The following is a 21,439-nucleotide window of genomic DNA, read 5'->3' as shown; positions in this document are numbered from 1 at the left end:
AACTACTAATTCTCCCACGTTTAGAAGAAATAAAATGAGTATGGAACGGCGCTGCCCCCAAGCGGCCGGTGGCATTTTCTTCACTCTTAATGTCCATAAACGGCCTCATTGTAATCTGTTTGAGGCAATATGCGAGAGGGTCATTCAGTGTATGCGTTAATTGCGTCAAATATTTTAACGTGATTAATTTAAAAAATTAACGCCCGTTAACGCGATAATTTTGACAGCCCTACTAATAAGTATTGCCTAACACAACACAGGACGCAATTTAGTGATGAGTTAGTGACCAACTTACAAGATGTTTCTGATAAAGGGCCAGGTAATGATGATGGTTGGACACAGAGCACTTGTGGACCACACCTTCTGACGTGCCAGCCAGGTAGATTGTGGGATCCTAAAAAGGAAGGATTGATGAAATCTTGTCACAAAATCACAAAACGTCACTCTGTAACTGGATAATATTTCAACTTACTCTAGGCTGAAAATCCAAACAAAGACCAGGTGTTGCGGTGGAAACCAGAATACCTTCTTTCCTGGTTTTGTTGCCTTCAGCCTTCTTGATGCCATCTTGAATTCTCCTCAGCTCCAACATGTCTGATGATTAACAAAAATCTTTGAGTATCGATACATTAGACAACTCTTCAATATGTTGTATATCAGGGAAACGGTTTCTAAATTTAGTATTGCCATTTTATAGGCAAATGCTACTTGATTCTAACTACTGACTTAATTGAGAAAGTAGTACAGTACTTCAATAATTATTAATAAGGAACAGCCACTAGATTTCTCAAACTAAAAAAACATAAGGCACCACATGACACGAACCCATGGTGCATAAATAAAACAAACATTGAACAACAATTAATTATGATGGCGGTGAAAACATAGTGCGTACTACAATGTACTGTTGTCACGATACTAAAAATTTCAAGACATGAATGAACAGCTAAAATTATATTTAATAATGAACTCTTTCTTTTACATCTCGCGCACCACTGCTCCTACCTAAACCGTCTAGTCCATGGCTGCAAAGGAGCCACTTGAGGACACGGCCGTCCTCCGATATGGACACGACGGATTCCACTGTGTCCTCGTCAGATATGCTCATCTCTTGCTTAGCCCAGGTTATGTGCCACACGGGATGGACGTGCCTCTTTTTGCAGTCTCTTAAAAACACCACATGTGGAGAGATCAATCAGGTAGGTTAGATTTATTTGTGTTAGTCATATTTGCATGAAGAATTGGTCCCAAAAAAAAATCCTGTATAGTGGTGCGACCTATACAAGGGTCAACCTACTTTTTAAACCACAAACTACGAGTGTGACCTATCCACATGAACGACCTGTAGACCCTACTCACCTACGTCACAAAATGACGTGTCGCTGTATCAGGCCGCCATATTGTCCGTCATTTTTTAGCCCTATTCTCAATGGTTTCAATTAGTCGTGCAATTTATAGAGCAATTCATGGAAGCCCCGGTGTTATCTGACGCGGTAAACTCATTGGATGCGTTGCATAAAAGGCGTTATATGGAAAAGCTTCAGTTTATCCATTCGCCAGATCCATATTTGATGCCTAAATCGATGTTTTTCGACCCGCTGTCTTCGCCGTCTCTGCCTGACATCTGCTACCCTGATATTTACAACTATCTTGTCCACACAAAATCAGCCTATTCTCACGAAAGTTTGAAAAACTTTAAGAGCTTGGAGGCTTATAGATACTTCGTTGCAGGTTGGGTGAAACAGGTCCTCGTCCACGAAAATTCGGCAGGAATCTATCTTCTGCTCGGGAAGGTGAGTTACGAAATTTTCAATTCAAAATCTTTTGTTCTTGGTAACATCCACTGTCAAGTCTAATGTATTTCATGTCATTTGTCAATGGAGCTAGGGCTTTTAATGCTTATATGGTTTAGCGATAGCACTCTCACTACATACATATATAATATGTAATAAATATGAAGTGCGATAGCACTACTCCAGATTGTCGCTAGTTGAATGTATTTTTTGGCTTTTGACCTCAATAGTGAAATTGTAAATTAACTGTATGACAACTGTCTTATTATCCCCTTATAATTATATATTTTCAGGTAGTTCATTCACACCGTCTGAGTGTATGTTGTCGGCGATTAGCCTAGCAATGATCTTAATTGTGGCTGTCAACCCAAAACCCTCTAAATATATATTAAATGCATCTACCAGATATAAAATGACTACTACATAATCTGTGGTAATCATTTGGAGCCCAGTTTTCTCGTCGAATTGCAGCAGCCCATCTCGCTCTCCTCTCCGGGTCTCTCGGAATCCGGTAGAACTTCAAGTTTCTCCGTCTATCTTCTCTGTTATTGCAACCGACCGCCACACATGCCTTCACCACTTTGATTACTAATGTTAACGAGCAGAAAAACACGCCATAATAGGAGGAATTTACGTAGCGGTAATGCATCAACAGTGACGAGTTGACGGACAATATGGCGCGGGGGCGTGGTTGTGACATCATGTGAGTAGGGTCTATACACAAGTATCTACGGTATATGAAAAGGTCATTGTGAGGCAGAAATTGAAGTTGGCGGATGGATGTTTGCAAGAAGTGATTATAGCCTTACATGCTGCTGGTGAGGAACGTACGATTCTCTCGATTGCGTACGCTGAAGATGGCGACCGTGCCATCGTACATCCCTACGGCCAGCTTGTCAGGTTTGGTGGAGGAGAAATCCAGCGATGTAATGCCGCTGTGACAGTTATAAATACGCTCCGGCCACTGCAGATTGTACAACACATTTGAAGCGGCGAACTTGAGTTGAAAGTCTTTTAAGGCACATGATTGTCTGTCTATCATCATCGAAGGCATTGAAAGAGTTAATTAAAAAATGACTCTTTTATGTAGATTTGAAAATGGTATCAACTAGAGATGTCCCGATCGATCGGGTCAAGTCATTTTCAAAGTCTTGGAATCGGCAAAAAAATATCAGACATGCCTTTTTTTAATATATATACAGTATATTTTTTAATTAAATCGTTTTCTAATTGTGTATTTAACGTTACAGACATAATATGTTACATTCATCCAGAGTCTTAAGCTTAGGCTTAAGGTAGGGTTATCAAATTTATCCCGATAACGGCGGTAATTAATTTTTTAAAAATGTATCACGTTATAAAATTTAACGCAATTAATGCATGCGCTGCACGACCCACTCACGCATTGTCGCATTCATATATATAGAGATAAAAGGCAGCATTAAATGAGTAAATTTTGGCAGCCTTTGGAGCCTTTTTTTAATTGGCTAAAGCATTACAATCCCTCTCCCTACGATTGGAAATATCGTAGGAAGCAATGTGGGGAAGAAAGGTAGTAAATGAGCTTTTTCTCAACACCTTATGTTATTTCCCAACGCAGAGAATATATATCAATTGGTAGCACTACGCACAGTCATGGTTGCACTTCCCATCATGCATTTGGCCATGGCTACAGTATCAATTACTGAAAGCTCAACAAATACACTAGATGGCAGTATTTAGTCACAATATCCAAGTCACATTTATCCTTTAAGAATTACGGGATCGGATTGGGAGCAAAAAACATGACCGGAACAACCCTAGTCCCAACCCTGACTGTACCAAAGTGTTTAAAAAACAAAATAACAATGCAACAATAAAGTATGATTCAGCATAGTGTGAAATCCCATTCCTTCCCAAATACATACACTCAGGTTTTTTATGGACCAGCAGCAGATTAGGCCTGTTTTTCCAGGTTTGAAGTCACCGTAGCCCACAGCCAGCAGATCCTGTTAGGAAGACAAATCACACACACAGAGTCAACAACTGTACTTGATTAACCCTTTAACACTTAAGCCTATTTTGGCCGAATTTGCATGCATTTGATGTTGCCTTTATATTTCAAAGAAAAAAATGTTTATAATGACCAAGTTGGGTCCCTTTTTTCTGGACACCTTGAACTTCATGTCCAAACTGTTGTTTTCTTCACTGACCAACTTTAATCCACATTTTGGACCCAAAAAGACAAAAATATCCCAAAATCTTTTTCCAAAATTTGTAATGTTGATGTCCCATTGACAACCAAACATGCTCAACCAACCGTTTTGAAACTTGGTAATATTTATTCAACTTGTTAGGATAAACATTCACCAGGAATAAATAAGATTGAATAGTTTTATGTTTGACAATTCAACACAAACAGCAGGTATGGTCATAGGCGTTTTAGGCCTTTACACATACTATGGTCAAAACAGGTTATATACAGTGCAAAATAGTGAGAAAAAAGATAATATATATCATCTAACACACAAAGGGTTTGGAGGATATCTCTTTGTGAAGTTAGGTGTTGTACTCATCACCTTATCAAAAGTATATACATACATGCAATCAAGCTTCTCGTACACACATCTACATAAAATTGAAAAGATTATAGACTCTACCCACGTGACGTCACAACTCCTTCCTCCTGACTGGTGCCGCCCAATTGTCCGTCAACACATCATGTTTCCCTGTTACGGCTACGTACATTCCTCCTATTTACGACGTGTTTTTCTGCTCGTTAATATTAATAATCAAAATGGTGAAGGCATGTGTGGCGGTCGGTTGCAATAACAGAGAAGATAGACGGAGAAGACGGAGAGACTTGAAGTTCTACCGGATTCCGAGAGACCCGGAGAGAAGAGAGCGAGATGGGCTGCTGCAATTCGACGAGAAAACTGGGCTCCAAACGATTACCACAGATTATGTAGTAGTCATTTTATATCTGGTAAGATGCATTTAATATATATTTAGAGGGTTTGGGGCTGACAACCACAATTAAGATCATTGCTAGGCTAATCGCCGACAACATACACGTATGTATGTAGTGAGAGTGCTATCGCAAAACCATATAAACATTAAAAGCCTTAACTCCATTGACAAACGACATGAAATACATTAGACTTGACAATGGATGTTAGCAATAACAAAAGATTTTGAATTGAAAATTTCGTAACTCACCTTTCCAAGCACAAGATAGATTCCTGCCGAATTTTCGTGGACGAGGACCTGTTTCACCCAACCAGCAACGAAGTATTTATAAGCCTCCAAGCTCTTAAAGTTTTTCAAACTTTCGTGAGAATAGGCTGATTTTGTGTGGACAAGATAGTTGTACATACCAGGGTAGCTAGCAGATGTCAGGCAAATACGGCGGAGACAGCGGGTCGAAAAACATCGATTTAGGCATCAAATATGGATCTGGCGAATGGATAAACTGAAGCTTTTCCACATAACGCCTTTTATGCAACGCATCAAGTGAGTTTACGGCATCCGAAAGCACCGGGTCTTCCATGAAATGCATTATAAATTGCTCGATCAATTGAGACCATTGATAATACAGACACAAAATGACGGACAAGTGGGCGGAACCATACAGCGAGCACGTGATTTTGTGACGTCGGTGGGTAGGGTCTATAGTGAAGAAAAAATATATAACATTGAAAAAAAGTGTTTTAAAAAATATTGACAAGTAGTTCAGTTCAATTCAAATTTTTTAGGCATGCGACCCAATAAAGTTTTTTTTTTTTTATTTGCGCACTCGATAAAGCTTCTTCTTGAACAGGTCACGGAGCTGCGTCACACACAATGTCACACAGCCTAGTCTTTCGCCATTTGCACGCTGCTGTCACTTCTACTCTCCGAGACGGCGACTCATCCAAAGAAAACAACGACAAGTACGGCTTATCTTCTTCCTTGAGTTAATGAAATAATGCATTAGCTTGCGCTAAATGTAATTTTAGATTTATTCTGCACGTTTCAAAGTCGCTCGCTCAAACCAACCGGCCGTTGCTTGCTTCGCATGCCTCCCTTTCATTAGTTGGTGCCTCGCTCGGAAATTTATGAAAAATGATCGCATTCGGTTCGTCCTTCTTGACATCACAACGGCTCTTGGGATATGTAGTCTTTTGTGCTGCTTTCGGTTTTGAAAAAGGACAAGAAATTATGGAAATATGGAGATAGATACATGGTCCATGTAGCGTTGTAATGCATATTTATGAGTGCAAGAAAAATATAAAATTCAAATGACATTATCTCCCGTTTTTCTTGGTCGATTGACTTCAAATAAAAACTGGTGTGGACATCAAATTCCGCACTTTTGAATGAGACCAACCAGCGGCACGTGGGTGACTTAATTACAGTGTGACAAAGCTTCAAAGAAGATATGCGTAAACGCGTCGCTGCCGACACGTTCAGTGTTAAAGGGTTAAATTGATAGCTATTATTTGACACCTATTTCTTACTGTGTTCTGCTTGTTCCAAGCCATGCAGGTGATGTTCCGTCCTTTGGTGAGCTCACAACTAAACATCCAGAGAAGCTCCAGAAATGGATTTGGTGCTTCTTCTTCCAACACTTCCTCCTCTACCTTCTCTTCTTCCTCCTCTTTTTCCTCTTTGATTTCCTTTTCAGTCACCTGTTTCTCCTGCTTTACCTCTGTCACTGGCTCCACTACCACTGCCTGCTCCTCATCTTCTTCCTCATCCTCCCGCTCCTCCTCCACCAGAACTACAGGTTCAGGCTCCATTACGGGGGGAGGTACTTAAAACAAAGATGGATCACAGTTACGTTAAAACAAACGTCTCGCATCGGGTCGCCTGAAAATGTCCTCTTACCTTTTATCTCAGGGAGCTTTCTGTAAGTGGCCAACTGAGGTTGAAAGATGTTGGCGACGAGGCAGCGTTCCATGATGACCAAATTGCTTTGGAACATATCCGACTTAAAGATCTGTTGGAGTTCTGGCTCGTCCTTTAGATCGCCCCCTTGCATCTTGAAGGCAAACAGGGAGCTACCGGTACTGGCTGGGCAGAGGTGACACACACAAAAAAAAAAAAAACAGCCCCTTTCACAAATACAGAGTGGTCTTACTTAATGACGGTTTTTAAATAAAAAACTAATAAACACCCAAGCATGACTCAAGTGAGAAAAAAATAAAAGTTGATTCACGCAGAAACATATCTCAAGTATAACCATGACTCAAGTAAAAATGTGAAACATGACTGAAGAAATGTTATGACAAGAAAATGCAAAAACAAAACATAACTCTAGCAGAAATAAAGACTCAAGTAAAACATGAAACATGACTCTCCATTATTACACGAAAAGAAACATGAAATATGGCTCTAGGAACTGAAGAGGAAACAGCTAATACAAATATGCATCTACAGTTGTGGTCAAAAGTTTACATACACTTGTGAAGAACATAATGTCATGGCTCTCTTGAGTTTCCAGTTATTTCTACAATTCTGATTTTTCTCCGATAGAGTGATTGGAACAGATACTTCTTTGTCACAAAAAAAATTCATGAAGTTTGGTTCTTTTATGACTTTATTATGGGTGAACAGAAAAAAAGCGATCAAATCTGCTGGGTCAAAAATATACATACAGCAGCGCTAATATTTGGTAACATGACCCTTGGCCATTTTCACTTCAATTAGGCACTTTTGGTAGCCATCCACAAGCTTCTGGCAAGCTTCTGGTTGAATCTTTGACCATTCCTCTTGACAGAATTGGTGCAGTTCAGTTAAATTTGATGGCTTTCTGACATGGACTTTGTTATGGTGCGCTGGGAAGTGGACCCCAAAGCAGACAAGGGTGGCTGTGGTGATTTTCAAAAGTTTATTTGAGCACACGTCGCAGCACTGCACGTGCACTTGGCGTGTAGCTGGCAGGTGTCGAAAGGAGATCAATCAGGCGTCGGTACAATTCTGGGAGCAGGCACGGGGAATCCTGGGACGGAACAAGAGGTCTGATTAGCCGGGTAAGAATTAATGTGGTAAATACCTGAATGCTGGACTTCACTGACGGGATTACTGAAAGTTTGGTCTGGCGACGAGCGGCAACGACGAGCTGGCTTATAAAGGTGGCTGATTTCGATGGCTTGCAGCTGTCGGCGTCTTCACCCGTCTGGTCTCCAGCCTGCAATCAAGGAGCCCTAACAGACTTGTTTCTTCAGCATTGTCCACAAGTTCTCAATGGGGTTTAAGTCAGGACTTTGGGAAGGCCATTCGAAAACCTTAAATCTAGCCTGATTTAGCCATTCCATTACCACTTTTGATGTGTGTTTGGGGTCATTGTCCTGTTGGAACACCCAACTGCGCCCAAGACCCAATCTTCGGGCTGATGACGTTAGGTTATCTTGAAGAATTTGAAGGTAATCCTCCTTCTTCATTATCCTATTTACTCTCTTTAAAGCACCAGTTCCATTGGCAGCAAAACAGCCCCACAGGACAATACTACCACCACCGTGCTTGACGGTAGGCATAGTGTACTTGGGGTTAAAGGCCTCACCTTTTCTCGTCCAAACATATTGCTGGGCATTGTGGCCAAACAGCTCGATTTTTGTTTCGTCTGACCACAGAACTTTCCTCCAGAAGGTCTTATCTTTGTCCATGTGATCAGCAGCAAACTTCAGTCGAGCCTTAAGGTGCCGCTTTTGGAGCAAGGGTTTCCTTCTTTCATGGCAGCCTCTCAGTCCATGGAGATGCAAAACACGCTTGACTGTGGACATTGACACCTGTGTTCCAGCAGCTTCTAATTCTTGGCAGAGCTGCTTTTTGGTGATTCTCGGTTGAATCTTCACCCTCCTGACCAATTTTCTATCAGCAGCGGGTGATAGCTTGCGTTTTCTTCCTGATCGTGACAGTGACAAAACAGTGCCATGCACTTTATACTTACAAACAATTGTTTGCACTGTTGCTCTTGGGACCTGCAGCTGCTTTGAAATGGCTCCAAGTGACTTTGCTGACTTGTTCAAGTCAATGATTCGCTTTTTCAGATCCATGCTGAGCTCCTTTGACTTTCCCATTGTAGCGTTTGTGGGCGTTTGCATCCAATGAGTCCTACTTAAATGGCCTCAGAGAAGTCAAAATTGCTAATTCGTGTTGCTGTATGTATATTTTTGACCCAGCAGATTTGATCACTTTCTGTTAACCCACAATAAAGTCATAAAAGAACCAAACTTCATGTATGTTTTTTTGTGACAAAGAAGTATCTGTTCCAATCCCTCTATCGGAGAAAAATCAGAGTTGTAGAAATAACTGGAAACTCAAGAGAGCCATGACATCATGTTCGTCACAAGTGTATGTAAACTTTTGACCACAACTGTAGATTGAACATGACTAAAACAGTAATACGACACGAGACAACACGCAGACAAATGACTCGAATAAAAACCTAACAAGACTCAGGTGGAAACAAGACTAAAGCAAAATGCCTAAAATGGAAACATGACAATGTGAAACATGGCTCAAGTAGAAATGTGGAAATTAGAAACATGAAACAGAAGTATATGTACAGTAGTAGCTGAAGTATGACTCAAGAAACATGGCGCACATACCGACATGACTCTAAAAACATTAAAAGATAACTCAAGAATAGAACCTTCCCTGGAAAATTTGCATATCAGAAAAAGGAAACCTACGAGAGATGACTCAAGTAAAAGTAGAACCATAACTCAATCAGAAACATGACTCTAGAAACACAACTCTAGTACTTAACAAACAGGATACAGACCAAGGTTTAACCACAAAATATGACACTAAAAGATACATGACCCAGGCCAAAATACGGCTCGAGAAAATGACTCAAGTGGAAACAATACAGTGCAACGATCGAGAGACATGACTCAAGTAAAAACACAACACAAGTATGATCATGTCCCAGCAGAAACATTGACTCTTGAAACATGAAAGATGACTCTAGTAAACAGATACATGATGAAGATCGAACCACAAAAATTACGCACGTACTAAAGATGACTCAAATAGAATCACCACTCAAGTAAAACCATGGCTCAAGCTAGTAATATAACATGAAACTCAGGTGACTCAAGTACTTAACAAACATGAGCCCAAAGTTTAACCAAAAAACATGCCTCATATACTGAACAACATGACTCTAAAATGACCAAGCCTCTAGGAAGTGACTCAAGTGGAAATATGAAGCAAGTACAAATACAGTATCATGGAAACGTGAAACATGCTCGAGACCTGACTAAAAAAAAAACAACTCAAGTAGAACCATGACTCAAGTAAAAACACAGCATTAGTAGGACCGTGTCCCAGCAGAAACATGACTCATGAAACATGAACGACAACTGTAGTAACATGATAAATGATGAAGCTTAATCCATGATCCACATACTGAACAACATGACTCAAATTGAGTCACCACTCAAGTAGAACCATGGCTCAAGCTAGAAATATGACAGATGACTCAGGAACATTACTCAAGTAATTAACAAACATGAAACAAACTAAAATTTAACCACAAAACATGACTCATGTACTGAACATGACTCTAAAATGACCGAGCCAAAATATGGCTTTAGAAAGTGACTCAAGTGAAAATATGAAGCAAGTACAAATACAGTATCGTGCAAAGATGAAACATGCTCGAGACCTGACAAAAAAAAATGACTCAAAAAAACAACTCAAGTAGCAACATGACTCAAGTAAAAACACAAAACTAGTAAAACTATGTTCCACCAGAAACATGACTCTTGAAACATGAAAGAGAACCATAGTAACATGATACATGATGAAGATTAAACCATGATCCATGTACTGAACAACATGACTCAAATAGAATCGCCACTCAAGTAGAACCATGGCTCAAGCTAGAAACATGACAAATGACTCAGGAACACGACTCAAGTACTCAACAAACATGAAACAGACCAAAGTTTAACCAGAAAACATGACTCATGTACTGAACATGACTCTAAAATGATCAATCCAAAACATGGCTTGAGAAAGTGACTCAAGAAGAAATATGAAGGACAAATACAGTGTTGTGCAAAGATGAAACATGCTCGAGACCTAACTCAAAAAACAACTCAAGTAGCAACATGACTCAAGTAAAAACACATCTCTAGTAGGACCATATCCCTGCAGAAACATGACTCTTGGAACATGAAAGATAACTGTAGTAACATGACACATGATAAGATTGAACCACAAACAAGACTCAAATATTGCACATGACTCAAATAGAATCACCACTCAAGTAGAACCAAGGCTCAAGTTAGAAACATGGCAGATGTCTCAGGAATATGACTCAACTACCTAACAAACATAACAAACCAAAGTTTAACCACAAAACATGACTCATGCACTGAACAACATGACTCTAAAATGACCAAGCCAAAATATGGCTTTGGAAAGTGACTTAAGTGTAAATATGAAGCAAGTACAAATACTGTATCAGGGCACTGTTGGAATTTAGTCCCACCAGCCAAAGCTGCACAGAACGGCAGCAACCGAACAGAGCTGGTACTCCGCTGCTTGCCGCCCTCGCTAGCCAGACCGAGAGGAAACAAAACTCCGCGCGTTCCTGTGTTAACCCTTTGTACTGACTCCATGTTCCAAAAGTTTGAAGAAGACTCACCGACAGCAGGTTGACAATTTATTCGTCGACAATGGTCAAAAAACAAGGCAAAAACAGACGACGGAGGGACAATTCTGGATCCAAAACAAGGCTACATAGAAAATGTTTCCGAGTAGCAAATTTGTGTTATCTCAGTGTCCAGTGTTTTTAAGTCCGTGATGTAGTGGGCCGGCCGAAGGTGTGTCCGGGCGTTGCTTTGGGATTATCCCTCTCTGGCCAGTTTCGGGCTGTTTAGGTTCGTGCAAGGATGGGATGTGGTTGCCACAGCGACCAACGCTGGTCTTGACGTCACAAGCGCCCGCTATCAACTTTGTTATCCGTGCTGGCGCTACTTCTTTTAAGACAAAGCGCGCTGGTCTTTGTCCTTGTTCGTTTGTCAGGAGAACTGATTGCCAGAGTTGGTGTGTCAATCTTGCACACGTTGGGCTTCTGTGATAAGATGGCGTTGTTTATCTATTCTGTTTCTTTAAACTATGGTGTGCTATTTATTTTACATTAGGTGTGTTAGAGTAGTGCAGTCCTACAGTGAATATGAGAACTTATACTATTCCCTTATTGATTATATTACGTGTGTTCGAGTAATGCAAACAGTTAGGCAGTGCCTACGAGAAACGGTACCATTTTTCCTTTTCCCCCTCAGGAGCCCCGATAAGGTGATTAACTTTACTGTGCCAAGGCCACTGAGTGAAGTCTGCCTAAACTATAGTTAAATGAATGTGTTAGCCTAATGCAACCAATTATATGGTGTGTGCGAGAACGGTACCTTTTCCCTTCAGCACGGATGAAACACGCTCAAGACCTGACTCAAAAAAAAAAATGACTCAAGTAAAAACACAACACTAGTAGGACCATGTCCCAGCAGAAACATGACTCTTGAAACATGAAAGACAACTGTAGTAACACTATACGTGATGAAGATTGAACCACAAACATGACCCACATACTGAATAACATGACTCAAATCATCTATGTGACTCAAATAGAATCACCACTCAAGAAGAACCATGGCTCAAGCTAGAAACATGATGGATCACTCAGGAAGATTACTCAAGTACTTAACAAACATAATACAGACCAAAGTTTAACCACCAAACATGACTCATGTACTGAACAACATGACTCTAAAATGACCAAGCCAAAATACGGCTTTCGAAAGTGACTCAAGTGGAAATATGAAGCAAGTACAAATACAGTATTGTGCACAGATGTCACATGCACGAGACCTGACTCAACAAAATACCTCCAGTAGTAACATAACTCAGGTAAAACAACACTAGTAGGACTATATCCCAGCAGAAACATGACTCTTGGAACATGAAAGACAACTGTAGTAACATGACACATGATAAGATTGAACCACAAACATGAGCCACGAAATGACCAACGTGACTCAAATATTGCACATGACTCAAAAAGAATCACCACTCAAGTAGAACCATGACAGATGACTCAGGAACATGACTCAAGTACTTAACGAACATGAAACAGACCAAAGTTTAACCACAGAACATGACTCACGTACTGAACATGACTCTGAAATGAGTGACCAAGCCGAAATACGACTCTAGAAAGTGACTCAATTGAAAATATAAAACAAGTACAAATACAGTATCATGCAAAGATGAAACATGCTCGAGACCTGACTCAAAAAATAACTCAAGTAAAACCATGACTCAATCAGAAACATAACTCTAGAAAGACTCAACAAAAATGATAATGACCAAAAAACAGGACATTACTGGAAACAAAATTCATGAACGACATGAAACATGACTCAAGTTGACTCGTTAATTAATAAATCATGAGTTCCACTGCCAAATCATGTGAGTAAACTTGTAATAGTTGGTGTTTTTATGTTTTACCGGTGCCAATTGTGCTGATGCTGCTGGAGCTGCTCGTCCTCTTCGGTCCTTGGTCGAACTCTACCATGCAGTCCGCGGCTTTCTCTTCTTTCGGTACTTCGGGTTGGAATGAGTCGTGAATATCCCAGATGGTGGCTTGTGTACCTGTCAAACAATTTACAATCCAATATACTGGTGTGACGGCAGATGGAGTATCGGAGCTACCTTGATCGTGCATCAAAATCTTGTCGCTCTGGACTTTTTTGTGTTTCGCCGCGCCGACGAACGTTTGCATGGCTCGCTCCACATACTTGTCGTTGCCCAGTCTGTTTTGGCATAGTTCAAGATAGATGTTGTTGCTCTCCCTGGAACATATACACAAGAGTGGGGGTGATGTTGTAGCTTGTTCATACTGTATACACAGAATTTAGAATTATCTACAAATTTAGATTTTTGATTTGTATGATCGAGTCTGTGCACTACTGCACTTGGCTCATGTTTGTATCCACAATCACATTCATTCATTAGTCCCCGCCCAGTAAAAATGGATTGGACATCAATGGCGGCCAATGACTTAACAAGGAACTGATCCAAAATGCTCTAAAACAGGGGTCTCCAAACTTTTTCCTATGAGGGCCACGTAACTTTTCCCTTCTCTGATGAGGGGCCAGGGTCAGTTTGGAACAGAAAAGGTGTGACAATTGCAGGAGTGCCTAAATGTAAAAAATGTATTGTTTTTCAGAAAGCCACAATCAAATAACTCTTTCTGGATTCTTCACGGAACAAAAGTAAATAATAAAAAAAAAAATATATATATATATATATATATATATATATATATATAATATAATTAGGGCTGTCAAACGATTCAAATTTTTAATCCAGTTAATTATAGCTTAAAAATTAATTAATCGTAATTAATCGCAATTAATCGCAACTCAAACCATCTATTATATATGCCATATTTTTCCGTAAATCATTGTTGGAATGGAAAGATAAGCCACAAGATGGATATATACATTCAACATGCGGTACATAAGGACTGTATTTGTTTATTATAACAATAAATCAACAAGATGGCATTAACATTATTAACATTCTGTTAAAGCGATCCATGGATAGAAAAACTTGTAGTTCTTAAAAGATAAATGTTAGTACAAGTTATAGAAATTTTATATTAAAAGCCCTCTTAATGTTTTCGTTTTAATAAAATTTGTAAAATTTTCAATCAAAAAATAAACTAGTAGCCCGCCATTGTTGATGTCAATAATTACTTACACAATGCTCATGGGTGCTGAAGCCTATAAAATCAGCCGCACCCAAGCGCCAGCAGAGGGCAGCAAAACTCCATAAAACATAACAAGTGAGCGTTTCACTGTACTGTCATTTAAATTTGTCTGAGTGGGGCATCTGCGTTAATTGCGTCAAATATTTTAACGTGATTAATTTAAAAAATTAATTAACGCCCGTTAACGCGATAATTTTGACAGCCCTAAATATAATATAATATGATATAATATAAGCACTATTAATTAAATAGATAATAAGCAAATAACCCTTTCTGGGTTCTTCACAGAAAAAAAAGCCAGGAATTAAATAACACTATTGAGGGACAAAAAAAAATTATTGTTCAGGGGGTCGGACCAAATGTGGAGGCGGGGCATATCCGGCCCGCGGGCCGTAGTTTGGGGACCCCTGCTCTAAAACCATCAGGAAGTGACCCGAAAATGCCCTAAAATCAAAAGGAAATGGTCCAAAATGTACAGGAAGTGACAACAGAATGCGCCAAAATGATCAGAAAGTGACCCCAAATTAACAGAAAGTGACCTGTACGTGCTCCAAAATCTACAAAAAGTCACCCGAAATCAACAGGAACTCATCTGAAAATGCCCCGAAATCAACAGGTAGTTACCAATGAACGCTAAGTGACCCAGAAATGCCCTAGAATCACCAGGAAATGAGCCAAAATGTACAGGAGGTGTCTCCGGAATGCCAAAATCATCAGAAATTGACCTGAAATGAGCAAAGTGACCTCTGAGTGACCTCAAAACCTACAGAAAGTGAACCAAAATGAACAGCAACTGACAAATAAACAGTAAGTAACCTGGAAAAAAACAAAACAAAATCAACCGGAGGTGACATGCGTATGCCCTAAAATCAACAGAAAATGACCTGGGAGTCCTCCAAAATCATGACAAAAAGTGACCCCAAATCAAGAGAAATTGACCAGTAAGTGCCTAAAAATCATCAAAAAAGTGACCCGAAATCTACAGAAAGTAAACAACAAATGGAAGTGACCCTGAAATCAACAGGAAATGATCCAAAATATAGAGGAAGTGACATGAAAGTGCCCTAAAATTACAAGAATGTGACCCAAAATTAATGTTTTGGCCTCCATTGACAATGATAGACGTTAAATTCACTTAGGCCTTGAGCAGACTCGCAGCCAAAATCTTGATTTTTAGCCCATCAAGATTAAACAAAAATGTTGTAATCTGAACACTCACAGAGGACAGAAATCTTGATTTTTGCGAGACTGATTAAAACCACATACAGTGGTATGGAAAAAGTATCTGAACCTTGAATTTCTCACATTTCTGCATAAAATCACCATCCAACGTGATCTTTGTCAAAATCACATAGATGAAAAAACAGTGTCTGCTGTAACTAAAACCACAGAAACATTTATAGGTTTTCATATTTTAATGAGGATAGCATGCAAACAATGACAGAAAGGGGAGAATAAGCAAGTGAACCCTCTGCCTAAGGAGACTTAAAGAGCAATTGAAAGCAATTTTTAACAAACAATTCTAGTCAGGTGTGCGCCCAATCACTGATGAGTGGTTTGAAGCTGCCCTACCCACTATAAAACACACACCTGGTAAGAATTGTCTTGATGAGAAGCATTGTCTGATGTGCATCATGGCTCGGTCAAAAGCGCTGTCTGATGACCTGCGATCAAGGATTGTTTATTTGTATAAAACTGGGAAAGGACACAAAACCATCTCTAAAAATCTGGATGTTCATCAATCGACAGTCAGAGAAGTTGTCTACAATTGGAGAGAGTTTGGCACTGTTGCTTCTTTCCCAAGGAGTGGCCGTCCACCAAAGATGACGACAAGAGTTCAGCGCAGAATACTCAGAGAGGTAAAAAAGAACCCTAAGGTGTCTGCTAAAGACTTACAGAAATCACTGGCACAAGCCAAGCTCTCCTATTTTAATGCATACATTGCACTACCCTCCCCTCACACCCCCATCACGGTGCTGGGTGATGGCTGCCAGTCGGGAACCTGGCAGCCACAGTAATAGGGTGGTAGGTGGGTCCCACACTTTTTCTATATGGCGTGGCTCCCGGGGTGTGGCCTCCCCTCTGCCTCGGCTGCCGGCCGCGGGAGTGGGTTGGGGGGTCGGGTCTCCGATCTTGCATCGCCCCGTGGCAGTTCCTGGGCGTTCTCCTGCCTCCGCCTTCCCCTCTCTTCTCTGGCTGGGCATCCGCCCTGCGCTCCGTCGCGGGTCGCTGGCTGGGCGCCGGTGTATCAGCGGGGTGTCGCCTGCACCGGCGGGGGACCCTGCCTTGCCTGGGGCTTGGTGGGCCGCTGGGGGTCCCGTGGCGTGCCGTGCCGGTTGGGGGGCTGTGGCTGTGGCTCGTGGCCCGGGTGGGCGGGCGGGGGTGGGTGTAGGCGTGGGGTTGGTGATGCGTCCCCTCCTGCCATCCCTGAAGGCCGGTTGATGGGCGCGCGTGTGGCCCGGGGGACCACCCTGGGTCCCGGGGGGGGGGGGGGGGGGGTGGCTCCTTTGCTGGGCGGCGGGAGGAGGGATGGGCTGCACATGGCCCCCCCAACCCACGCCCGCCCTCCCTCCCCGGGCTGGCTGGGTGGGGGCCGTGGCCCTGGGTTGGCGCCCGCGCGGTTTCTCCGCCCGTCTGCGTGGCTGTCGCGCGCCCGGTGGGGCTTGCGTGCTGCTGGATGTGGTAGGGCATGCTCGGGTTGGGGGTTCCGGTGCCGGGATTGGCGATGCGGCGGCGTAGGGTTGGTCGCCAACGGGCTTACACTCATAAGAGATTCACACGATTACTGGGTTCTAGATCACAGAACTGATTTGTGTACACTCTACCCCTTTCAATCACTTAGCTTATAGTCTTATAGACACCCCCACCCCCATTCTCCTCTTTCACTGGCCAATTGGCCCCCACATGGTGTAAACCGGAAATACATTTCGCTGACGATAGCACCAGCATATTAGTAACTAGTTTAGATGTTCAATGTATTTCTTGTTGTTGTTTATGTGTTTCTTTTCTTTCTTCTCTTGTTTTTCTTTTCTTCTGTCCCCCCATAATCCCTTCCTGTTCGCTGCTTTGTCATAATAAAAAGGTATTTTGAAGGATCACAATGGGAGTATGTCAGACTCTCCATGTGAAACATTAAAACTGTTCAGAATCCGGGCACTTAGACTTCCATTCTCTGTGTCAAACAGCTGAACAGGACAGGTTTAAAAAAAAAAAAAAAAAAAAAAAAAAAGAAATCACTGGCACAACTACAATTATCAACTCAATGTAAAACTATAACCAAGAATGGTATTCATGGGAGGACTCCACGGAGGAAGCCACTGCTGTCTAAAAAACATCATTATTGCTCGTTTTAATGTTCACAAAAAGGCACTTGGACACTCTACAAAATATTTTTGGGACTGATGAAACCTAAGTTGAATTGTTTGGGAGTAACACACAACGCCATGTGTGGAGGGAAAATGGAACAGCTCACCAACATCAACACCGAAACCCCACTGTGAAGCATGGCGGGGGGAGCATCATGATTTGGGGCTGTTTGCTGCCTCAGGGCCTGGAGAACTTGCAATCATTAATGGAAGAATGAATTCAAATGTTTATCAGGATGTTTTGCACGAAAACCTGAGGCCGTGTGCCAGACAGTTGAAACTAAAAAGAGGATGGATGCTGCAACAAGACAATGATCCATAACACAGAAGTAAATCAACTTCAGAATTGTTTCAGAAGAACAAAATAAATGTTCAGGAGTGGCCGAATCAAAGTTTAGACTTGAACCCCATTGAGATAATGTGGCATGACCTAAAGACGGCGCTTCATGCCAAACATCCCAGGAATCTGACTGAACTACAGCAGTTTTGTAGAGAAGAATGGGCCAAAGATGTACCGAGGTCCTGACTGATGTACCAGACTGATCTGCAGCTACAGGAAGCGTCTGGTTGAAGTTATTTCTGCCAAAGGGGCGGGGGCACATTATATTAAATGTAATGGTTCACTTACTTATTTTTCCCCCTTCTGTCATTGTTTGCATACTATCCTCACTAAAATATGAAAACATATAAATGTTTTTTTTTTTTTTTAGTTAAAGCAGACACTGTTTTTTCATCTGTGTGATTTTGACAAAGATCAGATCACATTTGATGGTGATTTTATGCAGAAATGTGAGAAATTCCAAAAGGTTTGGATACTTTTTCATACCACTTTCTTGCTAAAAATAGTGTGAACAGTCAGCCCTAAAAATCAGATTAGTAGAGGAATCCAATTGGAATCAGATATGCCTGCAGTCTGAACGCAGCCTTCAACTGCAAGCTCAAGCTCTGAATACGCAATTTGAAAAAAATGATTTACTGACTTAACAGCTTGTGCGTTTTCAGCCTCCTCCGACATACAAGTGCTGGGCATATCCAGAAGTGTGATGGTGTCCGTCTCCGATAAGTAGATGTTCAGCAGCTCATCCGAAGCAAAGTCGTCCGCCGCATGTTGACCGGCTACGCTGGATTTTCGCGATGAATCTGTAAAGACGGCAAAAACCGTCATTCATCTCGCTCCGTTTCTTCTCAGGATGTCATCAAATTTTGAGTTGATACCACACTGGCTGGTGTCTAACTTGAAAAATCCCATGCCGCTTTGCGAAGTTCTGGTGGACAGGCTGGGGAGACTGCTGCTCCACATGCACGACCTGAAAAGCAAGATAACTGTATAATCATATTTCCTTCAATAAAATGTCTTTTTCTCCTCCAACTATCTAGCAAATGAGATACCCGGAAGAGCGCATCATGAAGAATGAGGACGATTTGGAAGTGTCCCATCTGGAATGGAAATCTTCAAAAAATAATTTATGCGGTTTAGCCAGCGGGTCCTTGGACTCGGATTCGAACAGCGGGCGAGGTGTGACGTCGTTGCCGTCCTCATCCAGCACCTGCAAAAGGCAACGTATATGTATATATTAGACATTTGTTTGCATGTCTGTAGGTTTATGTTCAGGATAACTCAAGAACGAAGAACGGGATATTATGAAAATAGCAGAATATATTTGGAATCTGAAACGGAAGAGATGGTGAAATTTTGGGGTAATGAGAAAAATAATTTTGTGATAGATACTTTCTAAAGTCAAGAGAGCGGCCGCCATTTTGAATTCTATTTTGTAGCTGCAAAAAATGGCTCGATGGTCTTGCTTTCAAACAATGGTCTTTCAGTGAGGAGAAGCTCAAAGTATGTCTGCTGCTCGGTAAGGAAAGAAACTAGAGTGCCAGAAGGCAGGTCTCCACACACAAGCAGCTATGATAAAAAAAATAAAATAAAAAAAACTCACCAGAAATAGCTCAATTTTTCGCTAGTCATTTTTAACAATGTAAGTGTTGCTAGTGAAGGAAAAGTATCTTTTCTCGTATTTACTGTTTGACTGTATGTATTACTCTAACGTACCCAATATAAAATAAATAGCATTTATATCATGATTTAAGGAAAACAAGCAAAATATATATATGACATAGGGCATAAGAGATACATGACACCTTCTGACCACGGAAGCCCAACGCGTGCGTCATGCAGCTGACTGAGCAAGATTGACACTGACTACCAGTTAATAGGCAAGACATCAACAGGCCCACATCTGCAACACCAAAACCCGCAATCAGCTCTTCAGGACAGGCCAGAACAAATGGCGGGACGTCCTGTACTACCACTCTGGTTCCACTTAGAACAACGGAATGAAAATTGAAAAATGCCTCTTGTGAATGTCAATATGACAAGATCACTGATTCGCTTTCACTTTCAATCTAAAGGGGATTAAGCCTCACAGAGATCAACCAATCATCATGCAAAGAACCAGAGCGTCCGGGCCAGCCAAGCCCCGCCCATTGGACACTGAGTGTCTCTGGGGGTCTATGGTGTAATTTAATAATTTGAAAATTTACACTGTCATTGCTTGCAAAGCATTAAAAGTACTGCGTATGTTGTCGTGACAAGCCGGGGGGGCTTAAATGGTCTCTTTTCCCCGGGGACCTGCAAGTCTGTTGACACTCCTGTCTAATCTAAACAAATAGTTTGGCCTCAATATTGAGGTTTTAATGCATTGTGTACCTATGAAAGAGTCCAATCTAGTTACCCGGATGGCCTTCCGATTCATGCCACTTTTCCCCATTCTGCTTTCCGAAAGCATCCTGGAGCCTTTCCGACTTTGGAAACCCGTGAAGCTCCCGGTATATCGGGAACTGTGGAGGGCTCTCTGCATCCCTGACGTGGATCTTTTCATCGCTCGAGAGGAGCTAGAAAAACAAAAATAAATAGATAAATAAGAATTAAAACGTTTGTTCAGTATTAGCTAGAAATTCATTTGATATTGAACAACATTGTCGAATTTTTCTACGTACGCGTTCATGGCTGAAGTATTTGGCATTATCTCTTGTTTTTTGGAGAATACACCAACTTATTTTGTGCCGCTTTGTAAATTGACGCTGACTGTTTTCGTAGTGCTTGTAATGTTACTCTGTTGTCAGGACAACGAGCAACACTGCATGCGTAGAAGACAAAATATGCGACGCTAATTTGCCTTTTTTTTTTTTTTTTGGGTGGACGCAGATTAAAAGAGAGTAGTGTTAAAATTATTACGCTTTTTAAATTTTAAAATGAATAATTTTTCATGCAAATGATATGAAATGTAATGTCTGGGATAGATGCTCACACTCCATAGTTAACGGACGGCCCCGAAGCAAAATGGCCGACAAGTGACGATGCTTGTTGTATTGGCTCACAGCGTGCATTCAACATCTAGTTGTAATAGTTTGTCTATATCTCACTTGTTCGTTGACATTTTCTCATTAAAAATCAAATTAACGCTGCGAATTTTGTACGAACACATGAAATATGTTCTTATTCCGAATAAAACTTCAATTTGTCAACG

At 41.2% G+C, this 21,439-nt stretch overlaps 1 protein-coding gene across 2 annotated transcripts in view; it reads right to left on the bottom strand.

The window, feature by feature from the left end:
* The window catches only part of dnai4 (dynein axonemal intermediate chain 4), a 30,235-nt gene extending 9,209 nt beyond the window's left edge, over window positions 1–21,026 (bottom strand). Inside the window, exons 1-14 of one of the 2 annotated variants that reach the window (XM_057835753.1) lie at window positions 20,910–21,026; window positions 20,620–20,804; window positions 19,299–19,456; window positions 19,125–19,216; window positions 18,890–19,049; window positions 13,482–13,621; window positions 13,278–13,421; window positions 6,642–6,827; window positions 6,272–6,567; window positions 3,701–3,781; window positions 2,603–2,757; window positions 1,006–1,166; window positions 473–594; window positions 296–394 (exon numbers count right to left, since the gene is read on the bottom strand). In XM_057835753.1, coding sequence (XP_057691736.1) covers window positions 296–394; window positions 473–594; window positions 1,006–1,166; window positions 2,603–2,757; window positions 3,701–3,781; window positions 6,272–6,567; window positions 6,642–6,827; window positions 13,278–13,421; window positions 13,482–13,621; window positions 18,890–19,049; window positions 19,125–19,216; window positions 19,299–19,315 — 1,653 coding nt within the window. In that variant the 5' untranslated portion in view covers window positions 19,316–19,456; window positions 20,620–20,804; window positions 20,910–21,026. The remainder of the gene's footprint in view (window positions 1–295; window positions 395–472; window positions 595–1,005; window positions 1,167–2,602; window positions 2,758–3,700; window positions 3,782–6,271; window positions 6,568–6,641; window positions 6,828–13,277; window positions 13,422–13,481; window positions 13,622–18,889; window positions 19,050–19,124; window positions 19,217–19,298; window positions 19,457–20,619; window positions 20,805–20,909) is intronic. The other variant, XM_057835752.1, reaches the window with a different exon arrangement.
* Window positions 21,027–21,439: the final 413 nt, after the last annotated feature.

Source organism: Corythoichthys intestinalis, chromosome 5 (genome assembly GCF_030265065.1).
Source record: "Corythoichthys intestinalis isolate RoL2023-P3 chromosome 5, ASM3026506v1, whole genome shotgun sequence".
NCBI lineage: Eukaryota > Metazoa > Chordata > Actinopteri > Syngnathiformes > Syngnathidae > Corythoichthys > Corythoichthys intestinalis.
Note: the sequence above shows the minus strand (reverse complement) of the source record. Positions and strands in the feature narration are given on the sequence as shown.